Source organism: Accipiter gentilis, chromosome 13 (assembly GCF_929443795.1).
Source record: "Accipiter gentilis chromosome 13, bAccGen1.1, whole genome shotgun sequence".
In the NCBI taxonomy this organism is placed as follows: Eukaryota; Metazoa; Chordata; class Aves; order Accipitriformes; family Accipitridae; genus Astur; species Astur gentilis.
Window position 1 is genome coordinate 25017605 of NC_064892.1, and position 21124 is coordinate 25038728.

The following is a 21124-nucleotide window of genomic DNA, read 5'->3' on the forward strand; positions in this document are numbered from 1 at the left end:
TGCAAAATCTTCTCAGTCAATTTACTTACAATACATATTCTATACATAGAGGTACTATTTATGCATATATCAATTTTCGAAGAGATGTACCAGAAGGGCAATCTACCATTTAAAAGCTATTCCAGCTAGCAGTTCTATGCTCTTGTTCATTGGCTAGACAATTGAAATCGAGCTTTTTATATCCCTAAGGAATAAGAAAACACTAACAAACATCTTGGTTATGCTGTTAACAATGCCACGTTAGATGGTACATTACTAAAATAAAGTTTGAAATAGAAATTTACATTAATTGCCATTTCATTCACAATCCCATATTACCCTGAATAAGGAGAAAAAGGTTTTACCCTTGTGTAGAGGCTGCTCATTTTTCCATGAATTATGCATTTCCATTTTTTAACAAAAAAAAAAAGAAAAATGTTTTTTCCCTGAAGAAATTCACTATATGAAGTAAAACACTAGATAATTTTACTCTATGCTGTAGGAAATGCCTTTTGACTTTTATTAAACTGCTTGCTGAGTTTCTGATTTCTTGAATTAAATGGTTATTTTGTGGAGCCCTAGAGATGTGCAGCACTGGGAAGAGGGAAGAAGTCAAACTCTAAGCTTGACTTTTCAGTGCTGCTTAAGAAACGTCAAATTTGTCAAATGAAAGTGCTGCCTTATCGTGGGTAAAAATTTCAAACATTATCTTCCTGCAAGTTAAGTTATTTTCTTCACTTACCTTAGTTAAAGTGTATGAAGAAAAAGTGGTGTCTGGTGAATAAAGGTAATAGTTCATAAAAAAATAATGCATATAATGAATTTTGACTTTCTGAAACTATGTTAGGCATAGATCTACTTTTTTCCCTATAAGATGTAATTATGTCTAAAATGATTGTGAAGTAACATCTGTAAATATTTCTTGATGGGTAATTTGTGGGAAGTATGCTGCTAGCGTCCAATATTTAGGATCTTTGGATTGAACAGTGGTCTCACAGTATATTGGTGATTATTGTTATAGTACAGCTTAAGGTCACAACTGCAATGTAACTATTGTGGCTACACGTTCAGCACTCTCTTTCTCTATAATCTACCTTTAAACAGATAAAATTGAAACATCTATATCTGAGCTGCTCACTCCAGCCCACATTTTTAGTTGGGAGAGAAACAAACCCATCCAGAGAGCAATTTGTCTCACTTGTTTTAGACACCTATGTCTTTCAGTTACATACCTTGGAAACGTCTATATCTCAGGAATTAACAAAAGAGTGTAGACTAGAAGCCTAGTTTTCAGATATCAAAGTCAGAGCAAGCAAATCCCACCCTCTCTAATGAATAATCCTCTCTGTCTACTGCACATGAAAGTTGAACAAGACAGAAGTATAATTTTGATGTGACCAAATGCTTTTACAAACTCAAGAAAATCTGTGTTTGGACGAACCTCGGCGTAGGTTTGGCTCCCACCGTTTGTTCAGCTCTGCGGAGCGAACCCAGGGCCTCTACAGAGAAAGCGCTATTGCCTCTTATCGCAGTAGGGAGCTGAGTGATCAGAGTGACAATGTGAATAAAGCCACTATCAGCTGCAGGATTTCTGAAGCGTACAGCCAATATGTTTTCCTATTATGTAAAAAGCATACAGCCAATATGTTTTCCGATTATGTAAAAAGTTGACTATCTATTAAGTTGTTTGGTTACACTATCTTCATTTCATCACAAACATAAAAATGTACTAAATCCCACTAAGAGTTGGTCAATTCACTTGTCTAAATAAAAGAAGCAATTTGACCCAAATCCCAGATCACGTAGTAATTATCCCATGTTCAGTAAAATTCTTTAAGGATTTTGATGAGCAAGGAATAAGTTAGTATTAGAGAATTAAAGCTAACATCTTTATTAAGAATTTTTACCCAAACATACACTGAAAGAAGATGACGGAATCTGGTCCCTGGAAAATTCAAAATGATTTACTGTCAAGGAAGCAATTGTTCATCCCCCGTGGCCAAAGACCTCAGGTGAAACTACAACATATTGTATATATTTCAGAGCAAAGCTAGGCAGTTCAACTGACAAGGTAAAATATATACAACTGTCTGTTCCAGAGGAACTAAGAGAAGAGAAGCTGGAATACTCTTGGAGCTGCAGCAGTGGTAGGAAGATGGTACGTGTTATTGCACTGTATCCACTGCCTAACCATTTCCATCTCAGAAAATGCAATGGGACTGCAGGCTGTGGCTAGTTGGCTTAGGGGAACTACCTGACACGCGGTAGCCCACGGTAGCATGTGCCTCCACGTCTGATAGCTGCCTGGCACATCACAGGGCTTCTTCAGTGCGTTGTGCTCTACGGCTGGGAGCAGCGCGCTCCTCGCAGAGCTCTCTTCTGGCATCGGGAGGTTGTAACTTCAGCTCAGAAGCCATGGCTTAATGTCAATGAGAAGTCGGTTAAAAAATACATATTCATGACGCTCTTCTAACTTGCAGGCATTAGGTAGAAAGTGAGCTGGCGGAAGCTGGAATGCTGTCCCTGAGCTAATGTGATAAGGACCATAATGAAAGACTTACGGTATTAATAGTTTTTAGCAGTATCATATTAGTACTGTACCTCAGCCTGTGCTTTGTACAAAACAAAAGTTGTATCATTATTATTTTAAGCCTTACACAAGAAGTCAGTGAAAGCGAATGTTAATACACTGTGTAATACAGTGTAAAAAACACCGGTAAAAAAGATGTGGTGGAATATAAATCTGAGTTAAATCCTTCCTTCCTACTTACTTCTAGAGAATTATGCCTAGTTAATAAATTTTAAACTAGTTTTTCTTTTGAAAATAAAGTTGTGATCAGACTAGATACATATTGAAGGCAATCTTTTTCACGGCTGGAATATTTTGGCATTTTTCCAGATGAAGAGAGACATGCGCAAAGCGTATGGAGACATATGCGAAACATCATGACCAAAGAACTCGTATTTTTATGAGAGCTCACAAGAATTTGAGGAAGAAGATGGTCAAATGTATCAAATGCAGTTGGTTCAGAGACCGCAGGAAGCTTTTTTCCAAGTTCCTTTTCTCTGCCAGTGTTTAACAGCTCGGGTTTCTGATGCTTCCCCACAGTCGGCCCCAGTAGACGCTAAGCTAACTAGACAGGAAAATCTCATCCACCTTTGTCAGCCTTCCTATCAAACATCGCTTTGTCTCGTGGGGTATTTCTTCTGAAGTTCAGAAACCACTTTCACATGTTAGCCACTTTCTTGCAAGGTTGTCATGACGGCAGCAGGGTTTTGTTCATGAAAGACTGCTGAGCAGAACCTCGCAGGTTCACCTCGCAAGAGCTTGCGAGAACCAGCCCTTTGAAAGCATGACTGGAGATTGGAGCGATATAAACTCCAGAGTCATCCGCTTTCCAGCTCCGCTGCTGCTCTATTCAAGCTGGACCCAGAGTTTTTTTACGGTCTTTCAGCGTTACAAGGGAAAGCAGTGCCAAGACCCCTCTCCCGCTCTGTGCTGAGAACAGGATGATCGTGCTAGGGCTGATCTACAGTGACGTGGAATGATCACAGCTTTCAGTACAAATGCAAGCACCAGATGCTTGGCACTTCTGCAGGCAAGGTCACTATCCAATATTCATAGAGTCTTTCACACTGTCATCCGCTGTCCTGCACATGAAGTTCAGGAGGCAAGGCATTTTCCTTACTGAGCAGCAAAGCAATAAAAAGCTTCGATCGCTAATAGTTAAAAGGATCTCCGTTACTCGCCCTGTATCTTTTGGAGTTTAAGCTCTTCAGAGAAGTGGCAGTCTGTTAGTCTTGTGCCCTTCTGTTTTACCGTGACCAGGAATAAATACTAACACCAGTGATTTGACTCGGTTTGAGTGTTTCCCCCTGAAAAGCACCTATCTCAGAGGGCCACTGACTAAAGGGTTACGAGGTTTGTCAGCTGAATCAGTAGAATCTCACAGGTAGGGAGGGGATCTCACACCACAACCTTCCTCAGGAGAACCACAGGCTATAACAGACAGCTTTTTGTTAGGTTGAGGGGACAACATGTACCCGCATCCCCATCTCTTATAAAAGTTGCTTGGGGTTGCCAGCCGTGCCAAAAAATACTATTTGAGATTCCCTTTCAGAAGTGATGGTCCTGAATGATTCATCTGGAAACACGTCCATCTGCCACTGGAACACTGCCCACGAAACCAAGGCAGTTCAGTTGAGTATCAATACCTGCTATGTCTACCTTAAGAAAGTCAAATAAATGCTCTATTTTACTACAGCAATAATGTATAGTATTCTAATGTATTTATAAAAAACTATGACATTCTTGAATGCCTTGTCACTTGATCTCAGTCTTGTGCTTTGTAACTTATCTGAGGCAATCAGGCATCCCACAGAAATGCTCCTACTTGTTCCTTCTCATTCACTAATTGCAGCCAGAATCTGGGATGCGGTACCATTATATGGATATATTCAGCGATATTAAGACTTGATGGAGTAAAGTGCAAGTTGAAAATATAAAAGTGATTGAATGGGACTGGGTTTACAAACTGCTAACAACTTATCCCCAGAAAACATAACTGAATTTATGTTTAGAAACATAGAACATGTATGTTCTATGGTTCTAAACATATGTTTAGAAACATCATATATAAATGTAATGAAATTAGTTAATGTTTTCCTGAGAGTTTGGAAGGGGCTCCCCCCCCCCCCCCCCCAAAAAAAAAATGCCAGGAATGAATGTGCCAATTTTGTATCTCTTCTGCACTTCTTTTTCTCTCCCACATATCCCATACACAGCTGGAGTACTTCTCCTTAAACAGGAGATTTATTGGACATGTTAGTCTTTAAGGAGCCTTTAAGACTTATTAGATGTTGCTGATGTCTAACAAAATAAAATATTATAGAGGTACCAGCTGCTCCAGAAAACTTAATTCTGCTGTTACACCTGTGGTTTAATAAAAGAAAATGCATCAGGTGTAATGAAAATCTGAATACTGTAATAGCAGAGGCATCACCTACCCTATCAAGGCCTCAGGGAAATGCAGTGGCTGTGATGGTTAAAAAGAATGGTATAGTAATAGGTAAGTAATTTCAAGAGCATAAGAGGAAAGGGAGATAAATTGAGACATCAGGAAAAAAAAAAAAGTTAAAGATAGAATTTTATAAGGACTTCATATTCATTCACAGGACTACTGATTCACTAAAACTAAGATTATAATCAGTCTATGAAATTCAAACTCCACATAAATCAGTGTCAAAATCTGACTGAAATCCAAATGAGTCAATATCTCTCTGTTGAAATGAATAAAATTAGAGCAGATGTGAGTCAACTAAAAGCATCTGTCATGTCCAGCTAAACTAACTCAAACAGGCTCGAGTTTATGGGCACCTTTCACACTGAGCAATCTGCAGAACAGTGCATATGGATGAGAATTTAGTAAAGGACTTGGGTAGTTTGATTTCTCTCTTAAATTATACATGTTTGCTCTGAACTGTATATACTGTATTGCTTGTTCTATTTGTGCTAGAATTGAATGCTAAAGATATAAACAATTTATAAGGGCAGTACATACTGAGTGGTTTCAAACCCCTAGAGATTAGTGAATAATAAATATAGCTGGGCCTTTTCTTCATACCCTAATGCTCGACTGTTTAAGTCACATATGATTATTGTGCTAATGTCATTTGGGGGATGAAATGGATATTAAAATCATAGTATGTTTCAAAGAGATCCACTGAATAAACCAGAGCCTGATTCCGCTGCTACTGACTTTAGCAAGAGCGGGGTAAAGTTCTAATTTAGACAAACAGTATTGCACTATTTATATTTCAAGGATGGAGGATACGATACAAAGGAATTAAGATGATTTGTTTACAGCCCTGGAGGAAGTCACTCTTGGAAGTTTTTGTTTCTGCTATGTTCTGTTTTGTCCTATTCTATTCAGTTCAGCTTGTGCTGCTGCCCTTATCCTCACAACATCCAAGAACGTCCCAAGAGTTACTAAACAATATGTTCTGTATTTTTCACTTATGATTTGCTTTTGAAAGATACAGTATTACAAAAGACTTGGGGATAAGGCTGGTTCTGGATCGGGATTCTAATTATGGGGTTTTTTTGTTTCTCCGTTTTGGATTGGATGTGGATATTGTCTCAAGGAGTTGTAGAAGGAAAAGGGAAGACTATTTTTTTGTTTTGGCTGAAGGCAAAATTTTTGCTGTCCTGTATGTTTTTAGTACCTAAGCTGAGACCAATTCATAGAGTCATAGAATGGTTTGGGTGGGAAGGGACCTTAAAGATCATCTAGTTCCAACCCCCTGCCATGGGCAGGGACACCTTCCACCGGACCAGGTTGCTCCAAGCCCCATCCAACCTGGCCTTGAACACTGCCAGGGATGGGGCAGCCACAGCCTCTCCGGGCAACCTGTGCCAGTGCCTCACCACCCTCGCGGCGAAGAACTTCTTCCTGGCATCTGATCTAAATCTGCCCTCTTTCAGTGTAAAGCCACTACCCTTTGTCCCATCACTCCATGCCCTTGTAAAAAGTCCCTTACCAGCTTTCTTGCAGGCCCCCGTGAGGTACCTGCACAGTGTGCTTGCCGTGGAGCATGGAGATGTTCGAGGTGGTCTTCGGCCCATGTGATTCAGACAGTTCAATCTCCTGTACAGACTTTACCTTTGCGAAGGGCAGCTCCTCTGGGCTTGACAAATGCAACTGCCCGCCAGAGTCCCAGTACCGGAGCTCTCAGCAGTGGCCGGGAGCCAGCCCATTGAAGACTTTAAGGCTGAAGACGGACATCTCAAATTCCGTTTGAGATCTTGCAGAGAGCCGGTGTGAGGAACGCAGGGCAGGTCAGCCGCCCTTCTGACAGCCCCAGATGTTAAGGAAACGTCTAACTGGTCTCGCGCTATCTAAAGTTTCCTGAGCGCCGCTAATTTCGCGTCTAGTTCTATGGCAGTCTCACAGTCTGGCCAGCAGCGACGGGAGACTATAGAACGAGAGCCCATAATTTTCTGCTGCAGGGGACCGCCGGGTTCCTATCGCAGTTGCTGCTCTAACGGGGCAGGCCGCGCATCTTCCGCCAACCCGACACTTGCAAACTCCTCAAAAGACGACTTTCATTTGCTGCAGACGCAAGCGGCTCACGCCCCTTAACCCCAACCGGCTTTTAATTCTCCCTTCTCCCACCGACACCCCCATCGCGACATCCTCCCACAGAACAAGACGATTTTCTTTTCTTTATTTTTTTTTTCTTCCCCCCCCCCCCCCCCCCCACCTTAGTTCCCCGACGGCACTACCACCCTCCCCTGGTCCCAGGGCTTTCCGCGCATCCCCCCCAACCAAACCGCCCCCCCCCCCCCCCCCTCCCCAACCCCTGCGGCGCTGCCGCAGCCTCCGCGGCCGCCCCCCCCCCCTTCCCCTGCCCGTGACTATTGGCCGCGCCCCCCCCCCCCCCCCCTCCCTCCCCCCGGCGGGTTCCCGGGCGGCGGAGGAGGGTCCGGGGCGGCGCGCACCGCCCAGCCCGGCACGGCACGGCTCGGCACGGCACGGCACGGGAATGGGCAGCCGCGGGGAGGAGAAGCGCCGGGCGGGCGGAGGAGCGGGCGGGCTGCCGGGGCGCAGCCGGAGGCGGCAGCCGGGCATGGGGCTCCCGGGCGGTCGCGGCAGCCCCCCCGCCCGCCGCAGCCTGCAGGTGAGGGTGAGGGCCGGCGGGAAGGGGGGGGGTGGGGGGGTGGTCGCGTCCTGACCCTTCCCGAGCCGGAGAATCGGCAGAAAAACCCCTCCGAACAACCCAAACCACGCGGATAGATATGTTTGTTTGCTGGGTCGGTTGGTTGGTTTTTGTGGTTTTTTTTCTTTTTTTCTCGTGGTTCCGATCTCCGCGGATCAGAGCAGCCGCGAAAAGTTTTTTTTTTTTTTCGTGTTGTTGTTGTTGCTGCTGCCGACGCGGGTCGTAGCGAAAAAAAAAAAAAAGGGGCAAAGGGGGCTTAACAAGGGGAGAAGGAGGCCAAAGCCCCCCGCGGAGCCGATGCCCGAAGTAACTTTCGGGGAGCCCCCTTGCCATCGGCGAGGGGCCGGGGACGCGGTACCCAACGCGGGCAACTTCTTTCGCTCCTGAAGTCCCGTTTCCAGCCGGCAGCCCGCGGGGGATCCCCGGCGGGGCGGCGTGGGGGCGGCCGGAGGCGGCGTGGGGGGGTCCGGGGTGGTGGGGCTGGAGCGGCCGCGGAGGGCAGGGAGCCGGGCGGGCTGCGGGGCTGGGCGGTGGGGGCCGGGGCCGGGGCCGGGGCCGTGTCCCCCCCGCTTTGCACCGCAGGGTATGCGGGAAGGACGGGCTTTGGGACGGGGAGGAGTGGGGTGGCGTGGGAGGGGAAGGGGGCTGTGGAAAGGGAAGGGGGCGAGCGAGTGGTTGGGGGGGGTGGGGGGGGGGGCTGCCCCGGCTTGGGAAGTGGGTGCGGTTGGGGAAGGGTTGGAGCTGCTGGTGAGAAGGTGGGTGAGCGGCGGGGGGGGGGGGGGGGGGGAGGGGGGGTGCAGGGTGCCCCCGGGCCATCCCTGGCAGCGAGTATTTGCCCTGGGGAACGCAGCTGGTGTTGCCTGGAGGGTACAGATGGCGATGCCCTGGAAGGAGCTGCTGTACTGGGGGGGGGGGGGGGGGGGGGATGATGGGGAGAAGAGGGAGGATGGCTTCCCGTTGCAGATGCCGCACTCCCAGCTGGCAGTGGCAGTGGGGGAGGCAGTGGGCAAGGGGGGGGGGAGGGGGGCTGCCTCCTGCCTCCCCCCCACCTCGTCTAACACCACCCCCTCCCCACCCCCCCTGTGCCTCTCTCTCCTCAGCACTTGCTCCTCTTCCTGCTCTTCGTCGGACCTTTCAACTGCTTTGCCAGTTACAGCCGTGCCACCGAGCTCTTCTACAGCCTCAACGAGGGGCTGCCCGCTGGCGTGCTCATCGGCAGCCTGGCCCGTGACCTGCGGCTGCCGGTGGCTGGTGGGCAGCAGCCTGGGGTCCCCCAGCCGCCGCTCTCCTTCACCCTGGCCTCCCGTGGCTTAGGGGGACAGTACGTGCAGCTGGACAACCGCTCCGGGGAGCTGCACACCTCGGCCGTGGAGATCGACCGGGAAGCTCTGTGCGTGGAGAGCGGCGGGGCCGCCGTCTTCGGGGGAGCGGCCGCCGTCTCCGCTTCCTCGCCCTCGCCCGAGTCGTGCCTGCTGCTGCTGGATGTGCTGGTGCTGCCGCAGGAGTACTTCCGCCTGGTGAAGGTAAAAATCGCTATCCGGGACGTCAACGACAACGCGCCCCGCTTCCCCGTGCCCCACATCCGCCTCTCGGTGCCTGAGAACGCGCCCGTGAACACCCGCCTGGCTATCGAGCACCCCGCCCTTGACCCCGACGTGGGCACCAACGGTGTCCAGACCTACCGCCTGCGAGAGAACTACGGTGTCTTCACCCTGGATGTGGAGGAGAACGAGAGCGGGGAGAGGACTCCCTACCTGATTGTTATGGGGGCTCTGGACAGGGAGACGCGGGAGGAGTACGTCACAGTCATCGTCGCTGAGGATGGGGGGACTCCTCCGCTCGTGGGCAGTGCCACCCTCACTATTGGCATCAGCGACATCAACGACAACTGCCCCCAGTTCAGCGACTCGCAGCTCAACATCACCCTTTATGGGAATTCCAGCCTAGGGACGCACGTGGCCACTGTCCACGCGGTAGACGTGGACCTTGGATCCAATGCCCAGATCACCTACTCCTACAGCCAGAAGGTCCCCCAGCCGTCCAGAGACTTGTTCCACCTGGACGAAAGCACAGGAGCCATCACGCTCTCCAGTAAAGTGGATGGGGACACTCCAAGGCTCCACAGGCTGATCATATTGGGCAACGGTCCTGGCTGTATCCCTGCCGTGATCACAGTGCTAGTGACCATCATCAAAGTCATGATGAGGCCACCTGAAGTCGTCCCTCGTTTCATAGCTAATGAAGCAGAAGGTGTGGTGTACCTGAAGGAACTGGAGCCTATCAACACACCGATAGCATTTTTTACCATCAAAGACCCCGACGAGAAGTACAAAGTCAATTGCTATTTGGATGGCGATGGGCCTTTCAGACTTTCCCCGTACAAGCCATACAACAACGAATACCTGCTAGAGACCACAAAGCCTTTGGACTATGAGACACAGCAGCTGTATGAAATCTCCGTAGTTGCGTGGAACTCGGAAGGATTTCATGTCAACAAGATAATCAAAGTACAGGTTCTGGATGACAACGACAACTCGCCAGTTTTCTCTCAACAGCTGATAGAATTAACCATTGAGGAGAACAATGTTCCCAATGCTTTCTTGACCAAACTGCATGCTACCGATGCTGACAGCGGAGAAAGAGGGCAAGTGTCCTATTTCTTAGGTCCTGATGCCCCTTCCTATTTTGCTTTAGACAAAACCACAGGAGTTCTTACAGTTTCCACCCAACTGGACAGAGAAGAAAAAGAGAAATACAGATACACTGTCAAAGCAGTAGACTCTGGGTTCCCTCCAAGAGAATCAATAGCAACTGTCACCATCACTGTATTGGATAAAAATGATAATAGTCCAAGATTTATCAATAAGGATTTCAGCTTTTTCGTGCCAGAAAACTTTCCAGGTTTTGGTGAAATTGGAGTTATAAGTGTCACAGATGCTGATGCAGGGCAAAATGGATGGGTTGCCCTTTCAGTTCTGAATGGAAGTGATATTTTTGTCATAGATACTGGAAAAGGAGTTTTGAGAGCTAAAGTCTCCCTGGACAGGGAGCAGCAAAGCTCCTATGTTCTGTGGATTGAAGCAGTTGATGGTGGTGATCCTGCCCTGTCTTCTACGGCAAAAATAACTATCCTCCTTCTGGACATAAATGACAACCCCCCTTTGGTCTTGTTTCCTCAATCTAATATGTCTTACTTGTTGGTCCTTCCTTCTACCCTTCCTGGCTCTCCCATCACTGAGGTCTATGCTGTTGACAAGGACACCGGCATGAATGCAGTCATAGCTTACAGCATCATAGGAAGAAGAGGCCCTCGACCGGAGTCATTTAGGATTGACCCCAAAACTGGTAATATCACCTTGGAAGAGTCACTGATGCAAAATGACTACGGCCTCTATCGACTGCTTGTCAAAGTTAGTGATCACGGCTACCCAGAACCTCTCCATTCCACCGTCATGGTGAACCTTTTCGTCAATGACACTGTTAGCAATGAGAGCTACATTGAAAGTTTGTTAAGAAAGGAGCCCGATATCAGTATAGAAGAAAAGCAGCCGCAAATATCTATAGAGCCTACACATAAAAAAATGGAGTCAGCATCCTGCATGCCTACCTTGGTAGCTCTGTCGGTAATAAGCTTGGGTTCAATCGCTTTAGTAACAGGGATGGGCATTTACATCTGTCTAAGAAAAGGGAAAAAACATCACAGAGCAGATGAAAACTTGGAAGTACAAATCCCATTAAATGGAAGAATTAACCTGCACATGTTGGAGAAGAAACCAGTGGAGATTTCTAACATTTGACGTTTCTTTGTGGGTAAATCCAACATCTGAAAAACCTTGGACAACTCTGAAACACCTAGCCGTGGGTTGTATTCACAGAGGTTGCAATGAAGGACTGCTAATTTATAACTTAATAATATTATAATTGTAAATAGCTGTTTACAGTTTTTTAAATTCAAATTCAGTGTACAGCTTTTTTATGAAACCTTAGTAACTAACAGCTAGCACCCTGTCTATAAAAACGTGGACGTCATTTGCAGCTTTCATAAACCAGTAAGATCAGTGATCATAAAAAAGGGGAAGGTAAGACAATTCTTTAAACTCAAGTTTTAAAAGTCTTTTTAACCACAAGAGGGCATCAGATGCTCCTGAGCAGGGAACTGTTCGAGGTACTGTCAGTGAGATAAACACAGAGTATATTTTAAATATATTGGTTTTAATATAAAATACACATTGGCATACAGACACTTAATCACAAAAGAAAGAGAAATGTCTGTGCCGATGTATGTATAATTAAAAGAATAAAGACATTAAAATGCACTAGTAATATAAAAAAAAAAAAAAAAAAAAGAGAAAAAACCAGAATGTTTATTACCTCACAAGTAAAGCTTATACAGTAGGATAGAAAAGGCATTAACAAGAAGTGCAATTCCTGTTGAGCAAGAATGCAAGATATTGTAATGAGAATCTGAACTGCTGTGACATATCATCTTTCATTTGCTCCAGATTTCACCCACATTATCATCTGCTCCAGCAATCTGCTGGTCATTTTTATGGAAAAATTATATTTAATATTTCCTACAGCAAATAATGACAGAACCCCATGCTCATCCTCGTACACATGCCAGATGCAAGGAAGCAAGGGAATGGCTAAATCTTTAGTTGTCACAGAAGTGGTGATATTTTTTGTACTTTGAGCAATCTGTCAGTAGTACTCCATCAGTTTGGTTGTGTAATAGATTTTTTCATGTGATACTTCTGAATCTGATCTGCCAGATGAAAACAAAAATCGCTTCATATTCTAAGGAATTATAGAATTTAGTTTATTCTGACTGTTGCTCCTTTCTGGACTGGTATTTCATGTGAAAGATCTTGTTTCTCACTTTTGGCGACCATTCCTGGCTCCTTTTCATTGGCTTTGATTTTTGGATTAGATCCAAAATCTGACTTGTAAGACTGGTGGCATATTTTGTTGATAATTTATTCTTTGCTGTATCCTCTGCAACAAAGCAGCAGGTTTATCGGTGATGTATCACTTTCACTTCATTTTAAGAGCTGAGAACTATCTTTTGTATGATGATTACATCAGATTTCTCTGTGTGAACAAGATAAATTAGTGTTATGCTTAAAACTGATTATTTTGATTTCTGGCATCATATGTCTGTAATGTACCAAAAGTGTTTATATGTCTGCAAATTAAAGCTATATATTTTCATAATAACTTATTCTCTGTCTCTCTCCTAGAATTTTAATTATAAGGCTAAATATCATTTTCGTTATAAGAAATGTGTATTTCACAAATGCTTGGGTGCTGGCTATTTTGTCTGACGTGTCATAATACTTACCCAAGTTAGTACACTGAAAAAATCATTAATGAGAGTTTATGCTGTACTTCTTGAAATTACTGGCAAAGACAATTGTATTTCAGCTGATCGAAGTGGGGCAGCAGCTGATACCTGCTTTAAAAGTAGGGAATGCAATTTGAGGCAGTTTTTGATTTTTTTTTCTCTCTGTGACTGGCACATTACTTCATGTTGAACCTATTGAAACGTTGGAGCTTCTTACAGGCACTGGTTCTGCTTAGCCTAAGTAAGAGTATTTACATAATGCCCAGATTTTGCCATTCTACCTATAAGAAATATCTGCTTTATCAGGTTAGAGTATTTTCTGTTTATGCACAGTTTGGTAGCTGTGTTTCATGAAAAATTAATTCAGCCTGTCAGAGGTTTGTGGCTGATCACCTTTTTTCATTTATTTTCCTAGTATTAAAATATGAAAATGGTAGGTATGCCTGAAATGCATTTGTCACAAAGAGACATTGTTTATTATCTCTGAAGAAAAATTACATTAATGCTTTGGAAATGGCTTCAGTGTTACAGATGCTCTGTATTGCTGCGGTGGGGAAGCCAGATCCTCTGCATTTTTTTCTTCAGTAAGGAGGAAACGTAACTGAAAGAAAGACAGGATTCTTTTCATTGCTCTTCTCTTATTTGAATTAGCAGTCCAATATCTCCTCAAGACAATTTAAACAGGAGCAAACACAAGACTTAAGAAATACAATAAAACCATAAACCTGATCCTTCAGCCTGTGTTCATGTGACACTGGGCAGATATTTTTATTCAGGTTTGACAAATACAGAGTCTTGAACCCGTTCGATTAAGCTTCCTGAGTTGAAATGTGCTGTTCTTGTTGCTTTGGTTTTTTGGTTTGTTTAGTTCAAACATGTTCCTAATGCATAAAAAAATGTAATGGTATGAGCCTCTTAAAACCAAAGTACTGCTCATGAAGCATTTCGCTCACACAATTTTCTACACATTTAAAGAAAATTGGTTTGAAATCACACCTTCAGCTGTACCAGCACCAGTACTTGTGAAAAAGACTTTACCCTTAATAATACTTCATAGAGTAAGAGCACATTTTTGCCTTCCTGTGAGTAGCCTTTGGGTAGGTAATGTCACTGAAGATGGCAAAATATGCAGACGAGTGAGTTGGTTTGTTGCTGTTTTTTTTAATTCCATATTTTGTGTTAGTTAAAAATCATACAGCTGGTAACAGCAAGTAAAAACCATTATATTTAAGCCTGCAATGTTAAGCCTAACAGTGATTAAAGAAAACAAAATGGGAATCTTAAATTCATAGGATTTGGGAATTTCTTCTCAAAAAATTGCTCTTTCTCAGTGGAAAAATGCTCGATACTGGCTGTATAGCAAACATTTCTGTGACGTTGCCGTTTCCAAAGTATCCCTTATTGAAATCCCTTTCACGTGAAAACACATTTTTAATGAGTATAACTAAAGTAAATTAGACTCAGCTATAAAAGGCCTATTTTATTACCACCTTGTGCAGTGCACTTGCCAAAATATATGCAAATCTTGTCTACACTGGTAGTTGAGCTGGCACAAAAATAAACGTCTCATTCATTTACAGTATCCATTGAACAATCTTAGAGTGAGTGGGTGCTCTTTGCTCATTTTTATAAAAAATGAGATTGTCCTAAGCTTTGTATTGCCAAAGCCTCCTAAACTTGCCGTGCAAACACTTTTTCATTAGAATTTACAAATTAAAAAATAAAAGACAAGAAGTGGGCAGCGAGCCCAGTGGCAGTGGACAGAGAAAATCAGCTCAGTCTTCTCTTTCTGTTTCATTTTATTCTTTTTAAAAGAACTCTTTGAAGATACTGTTTTGATGCAAACCTAACACCTGGCTGAATATCAATAAAGGATGAGATCTGAAAGTGTGGAAAGGGAATTGGAGCACATTGCTTTTTCTGATGTCAAAACTCAGAAAACAATTAATCTTGTGGCCATTTAAGTCCATTTTTCAGTAACAAGGTTCAACCACGCAACTCTGCCAGAGTCCGCCGAGGACAACGTCAAAAGCTCCCACTGTCTTACTAGGATGTCCAACGAGAGGTACAGGTTAGAGCAAAACTTGGCCTCCCTGAAAGCAATGACAACCCCCTGACTGCTGACTGGGGTTTCATTGTAAGTTTTCTGCCCCCAGCTGCTGTTTTGGGAAGGTTTCATTAAAATAAAGCGATGCAGAGCCGTGCAGGAACCTGACTGCCTCCTTCCCTGTAGTGTGCTTGTCACCAGCTTCTCGCAGCCATTAGTTTCTGTGTACGTTCCTTCTCACGCACGTAACTTACAGGGAAAAACAAAGCAAGACAATTCATTATGAAACGTTAGCCAGCTGAAATGTAAAACTTTGTTTTAGACCACTCCCCTTCAGAACTGGGATTTGAGGAGCTAAGCAAATTCATCTACCTTACCAAAATAATTTGATTTTAAAGAAAATGTCTAGTGAATTTTTTAAGTGGAAATGAAGATATTCAGCACCCCCACTTCCTATAGAGCAGGGTCCTAGACTTTTTATATGCGCAGCAGTTGCTCAGACAGATAAAAATTGCAGGATTTTTTTTAATGGTGTGGGAAATGTGCTGAGAAAACTATTTAAAACTTCTAACTTATAGGTTCCTAACACGTTGCTCAGAGTGATGAAATTTCAAATGATTGGCAACATGTCATAATTTCAGTTTCCTGACTTAAAGCATGTGCAAAAATACCTGTGCAGGCAGTGTTGCTATTTCCTTTTCAGTCTCTGTACCAGACTGAACCAGCAGATAAGAAGATAAAACTGCCATCTGCACTCTGAGGTGGAGAGATTCAAAGATTTTGGCTCACCGAAAAATGTAAAGTTAAACAGCTCTGTTTTCCACATCATGGATGAGAAAAATACTTTCATTCTTATCACCACAGATTGATAGGCTTGCGTACTCTTTCTAACATGCTGTATACGACTGTTTCAGTGATTTCTGATATGTTTTCATTCCAGTTTCATCAGGGAATGAATTTTAAAGGCCAAATTTCAACTCCTAAGTATTTCTGATGACAGAGTAGTTTGAACAGGTGCTAGGAAAACATCATTCTGAATGAAGAAATATTGAATCATTTATGATGCATTCAGTCATTCATTCCACTGCTTGTGAAAACAAATACATGCTTAAGGGTTTGAAAATGCAGGTTTTCATGTTGCTAGCTAATGCTGCTGGTAAGTAGTAAGCATTTAACTGAACTACATCATATGGGAATATTTAAACCGTGTTCAAATTGAGAGGACTTGCATTTTAAGCATCAAGTTGGATGTTGCTCTACTCCCAGCAGCCCTAGCAACGTCAATTCAATCTTCTGTCCTAACGCTTTTGTCTTATTTTTCCATCTTCAAAGTTTTGGTTAGATATTCATCCTCAGAGCAAGTCAGTGAGGTGAGAAGTCTTACCTCTTTATGCAGAACAGGAGTGACAGCTTGATTCCTCTGCCTATGCGTCAGCATCGAGTGCTACTTGAGATGCCTTACGGTATCCCACCTGGCCTCCAGCTGCGAGTCTGGAAGAGCGTAGGCTTTCCATTAATGAACTACCCTCCCTGCAAGCCCAGTGTGGATGCTTTGGATCTTTTGGGAAGGGTTCACTAAACACCTGTGTGCGTTGAAGTGAGTCCTTCATGTGATTCAGCTCAATATTTACACGCCTATCTTGAAATGTCTACGGACAGGTAGCGGCCAGTGAGCTAGTAGTCCAAGTTTCCACTGTAGTCTGTGAGTTTTGTCAACACAGTCAATAGAGCTAGAGAGTGCTTCAGCTCGCTCTAAAGTAGGCATTCTAGGCAAGGTTTAACTGCTCTGAAAATTGATATCAAGTACTATCTAGAATGCCCTTCAGCATCTCAAACTTGTGCATGGGGCTGTCAGGAAGACTTGTACCTTTCTAGAGTAGTAGCTAGATGCCAAGAGTGGAAAGCAGCACCTAAAATGACATGAGAAAGCTACGCATAGGCACGCATACCCGCTGGTGGTGACACGTCAAGTGTATCAACCTCTCAGCTCCACTGAGTAGAGCTTGACAGATTATAATGGGAACATAAACCAGATCATATAGAGACATCTGATCCCTGGCATCAGAGCCAAAAAAAGACCTACAAGTCTAATACGTAACAACTGTCATACCTAACTGATAAGCTCTGAAGCCTAAATTCATCCCATCTTATTTTAGTGATTCAGTGGAGCCATCTGTGCCCTCTGCTGTGAGCAGAGACAGAAAGAATCTTTTTTTGCAGGCAATTCAGGTCTTCGGTAAACACTGGAGTTGCTTACTTCTCTCCACTAAGTTTATAGGTAACTCAGGGTAACTAAGATTTCACTTTGTGTTTCAGTCAAAGAAAAGAAATTTAGGCCATGAAGAGAACTACAGATCACAGTGCTAGGCACTCCCGGTAGCAATATAATGCATGCAACAAAACTGGTGTCTCAGACGGCACCAGAACAGCCAGCATGCTGGGGAGGAAGCCACTTGCAGTCAGTGCAGGTGCCTGGAGCTCACATGACTTTAAACTTCTTTTAAAAACACTTTGTTGTAGGCTGCAAGTCTCCATCCATTTAGGTTTCACTGTCCAAAGGTTCTCCTGGCTTTACCTTTTATTTTTTCTTCCTTTTTTCTTGTTATTCCTTCTTTTTTTTTTTTTTTTAACCTGAAGTATTACATGCAAGTCACTCCTAAAGAAGACAATAAAAGATGTGCCTCTGATTTATATGATGGCAGAGCACTCACTGAGGAGGTGAGAAAATGTTGTTATTTTTCAGCGAGTGTTCTCAATTGTGTATTTGGAGGGGATGCTAAAGGCACCTCTTGGTAAGGACACTTCTTTTGGAAACTGAGCTATTGTGTTTAATACAAAGACTCAAATGTCAAAATTTTCTGAGGTTGAGAAGATGCAATCATGCATGCCTATTAGAGCAGCATTCCAAGGAACTGGAGATACTTGGCCTTGAGACGGTGCTCCAAGCACTTTCAAAACTTTTCTTTAAACAACCGGTGGGGACTGATGGGGGAGAAAACCAGGGAAAACACAGTCCTGTGCTCTTCCCTCCATGATGAGCAGCTTCTGATATTTAAAAAGAAAAAAGAAAAAAAAAAGAATTTGAAACTTTGAAACAGTTACCTCCTAGATCTTCCTCAGAGTTATTAGTCTCCTCATTGTTCAGAATTATTTCAATCCTATTCTCTTTATTCGTGCTGTAATCCCATTAAAACTGTAATCTCGAGACAGTTATGTGGTAGAAGTTGGTCTTCCTCTGCCTAAGGCTCTACTTTCTGAGGAATGTATTTATAAAGGGTCTGACTGACAGAGTACAAAGCAGAACTGCTTCTCAGGATGTGTTTTACTTAAGGACAGACCGAAGCAGAAAAGAGCAGAAGACAGCAAGAACAAATAAATGCGGTCAAAATGAAAAGGTTTGCGTGTGGGAAACAAAAAGAAGTGGTCAGAAACAATATAAAGAATTGTTCTGGATCTACTGGATTTACTGTGTATTATCAGCAGTGTTAATAGTCCCCTTTCAGCAATACCTCATCCTTTTTCTTAATCTGTAAGGATGAGAGCTTGTTGCAGAGCATTGGGATTTCCTGGCACAAAGTACTAACACAAAATACATTAAAAACTGATTCTCACTGTCAGCAGGTCACAGTTGTATGGAGAAATAAAGGCTTTGAGTAGAATATCTTTAAAGTGTCTGTTTCATTATGATAACAGCATTCTCTTTTCATGGTGATTTTCTGCAATGTTATTACGTTGGGTGCATTCATTTTTGCTAACTCAGGACAAAAAGATCTTATTAGAAACATTAGCGTCTTCTCAGCCAAAATAAAAGCTGATACTGTGACATAATGTTTCCAGTGAATGCTGTTAATGAAATGAGATCTTTTTTTGTGACAATACACAAATAGCAGACATGCTTCTGTGCTCACTTTCCTAAAATGCATAATGATAAGATAACCTTCATCTTTATAAACAGAATAAACATTTCGTTACAGTAGGAAGAAGAGGATTCTGATATACCACTGTATTAACACAGTGTAGATCCTGTAGATGTTTTTTATTGAAATATATTCAAATGACTGCTTTACGTATCAATTTAAAAGTCATCTACATGTTTTGAGGGTCTTTTTTTTTTTTTCTTTATAAGTCATGAGAGAAAATTAATGTCCAAACAGTTGTATTGGTTTACTCTTGTATTTATTTCTGTTAACCAAACTAAGTTTAGCTGAATTGAAAATACAAGAATGCTCATCTTTAACTGGCTTTTCTTTGAATTTGAATTTAATTTTCAGAAACATCATATATAAGGTTATGCACCTAAATGGTAGATGTGTGACTATGAAAAAAGCAATAAAGGAAGCAAGCATGCAGGAAAAAAGAAATGTTTTGCAGTATAAGTCAGTCTTGGAAGTTCAACATAACTAATGTATTAAGCTCCTCAAGGATGTTTTTCGGTATCCTCAGACACAACGAAAACAATTCAGTACCTTCAGCTGTATGTACTTAGGACACATCCTCAGGGTCTTTGCTGCAGTCCTTTCAGGAGGTGAGTAGCCTCATCTCTCACTAATGTAAACCCAGTTTAAAACCGTTCAAGTGTTCAAATTAAACTATAGTTTAATATGCAAATAGAAAATTAGCCAACATTGTCCATCCCCATTGCAGCTTCTCTGAAGACATCCAAAATGAAATTTTAAAGGGTCAGAATATTTTTATTGATTGCTAATGAAGTTTTCTATTGCCTTTGATACTGAAACTGAATCTTTCAACATCTATCCAACAGTCACTTTATTTGCCAGAATGCATTGGACAAATAGTTTAATCAACAACATTTTGATCACTTACAAAATCTTGGAACAAGATCCCCAAGATGTTTTTTTTGCACAATTTTAGCTGTTGAAATAAAAAAGTTACATTATTAAAAAGCAATATCTTTTTTTGTCTGTTATTACCAGCTATGATACAGCATCATAAGGGCATTAAAGAACATTCAAAGATTTTTCTCTTAATAAGTTTTTCATAGTCTTTGCAGGTATATAGTGGTTTTCCAAATACACTTTTAAATTTTGTCTTGAAATTTAATGAAATTAAAAACTACTGAAGGCAGACATTTAAGTTTTAACAGCATCCAGAAATACCAAGTCATGAGTGATTCCCAGCTCATACTCATGCAACCTAAACTTCAGGCATCTGTATAAACAGGTTAGGAGTACACACACCTAACATTGCTTCTCTAGTCAAGGCAACTCTACAAGCCGCTCACTGGGAATGTAGATGGCTTGGGACAGCTGCATTTGACAGAAGTGACACATTTTTTGCCGTGTCACTTCCTGTTTGTAAAAATGAATCCCGACAAATCTTAAAAAGAATGAAATATAGCAGACTTAGAGGCAATGAGGGGAGTCTCTTTCCTACTCTATCTTCCCAAGTCTGCAGGTGAGAGATTGCAGTGTCCTGACTATGCATTTCTTCGATGGAAGTTGTATGTGTCATAAGAAATGCTGTGCAGGAATGACAAAACCAGTATGTGAAAATATGCAGAAGGGAAGTTAAAGAAAGTCCTTCTTGCCTAATAAAAATGCACAGGTTCCTGGTAAGATTTTGAACTGTTGCACAGGTCAAATAGTTAGAGCACAACAGCTTATAGCATCATTACCTCTTCAGCAAATATCAGAAAGTCATAGGCAAAATTAGGTAAGTTGTTTTACTTTGAAGGTAAAGGCTATTTAAAAAGAATTTACTTGAATTCAGGGTACTTTTGTGTTAAGTGTTCTACAAGATGACCTGGGTGAAAAAAAACAATCTGATATGTGAAATCTATCATCACAAGACATGCAATTTTTACAAACTGTTTTCAGATCACGGTTGACAATAAGCTACTGTAAAATTGAAAACTTTTACACAGTGTTATGGGGTTTTGGTCACTTTCCATCAACTTTAAGGAACTGAAAAATAAAAGGAGTAGCATAATAAACAATTTGAAAGATCTGAAATGCATTAAAGACAATAAAAGGAAGTGTAAGAGCCCTTTGAACACATCCTCTAAGGGTCAAACT

The 21124-nt window shown here is 42.7% G+C and overlaps 1 protein-coding gene across 1 annotated transcript; it reads left to right on the top strand.

Annotated features, from left to right (window-relative positions):
• The first annotated feature begins 7492 nt into the window (after positions 1-7492).
• On the top strand, positions 7493-12915 carry PCDH20 (protocadherin 20). Its single transcript, XM_049816010.1, has 2 exons — positions 7493-7659; positions 8799-12915. Exons 1-2 carry the CDS (start codon positions 7525-7527, stop codon positions 11493-11495), a joined length of 2832 nt encoding a protein of 943 aa, XP_049671967.1. The 5' UTR covers positions 7493-7524; the 3' UTR covers positions 11496-12915.
• The last annotated feature ends 8209 nt before the right edge of the window (positions 12916-21124 follow it).

Excerpts from the sequence above, each read along its gene's own strand:
- PCDH20 (XM_049816010.1), top strand. The coding sequence starts at position 7,525 with ATGGGCAGCCGCGGGGAGGAGAAGCGCCGGGCGGGCGGAGGAGCGGGC. Across the intron at positions 7,660-8,798 it reads CCGCCCGCCGCAGCCTGCAG|CACTTGCTCCTCTTCCTGCT; the intron begins GTGAGGGTGAGG and ends CTCTCTCCTCAG.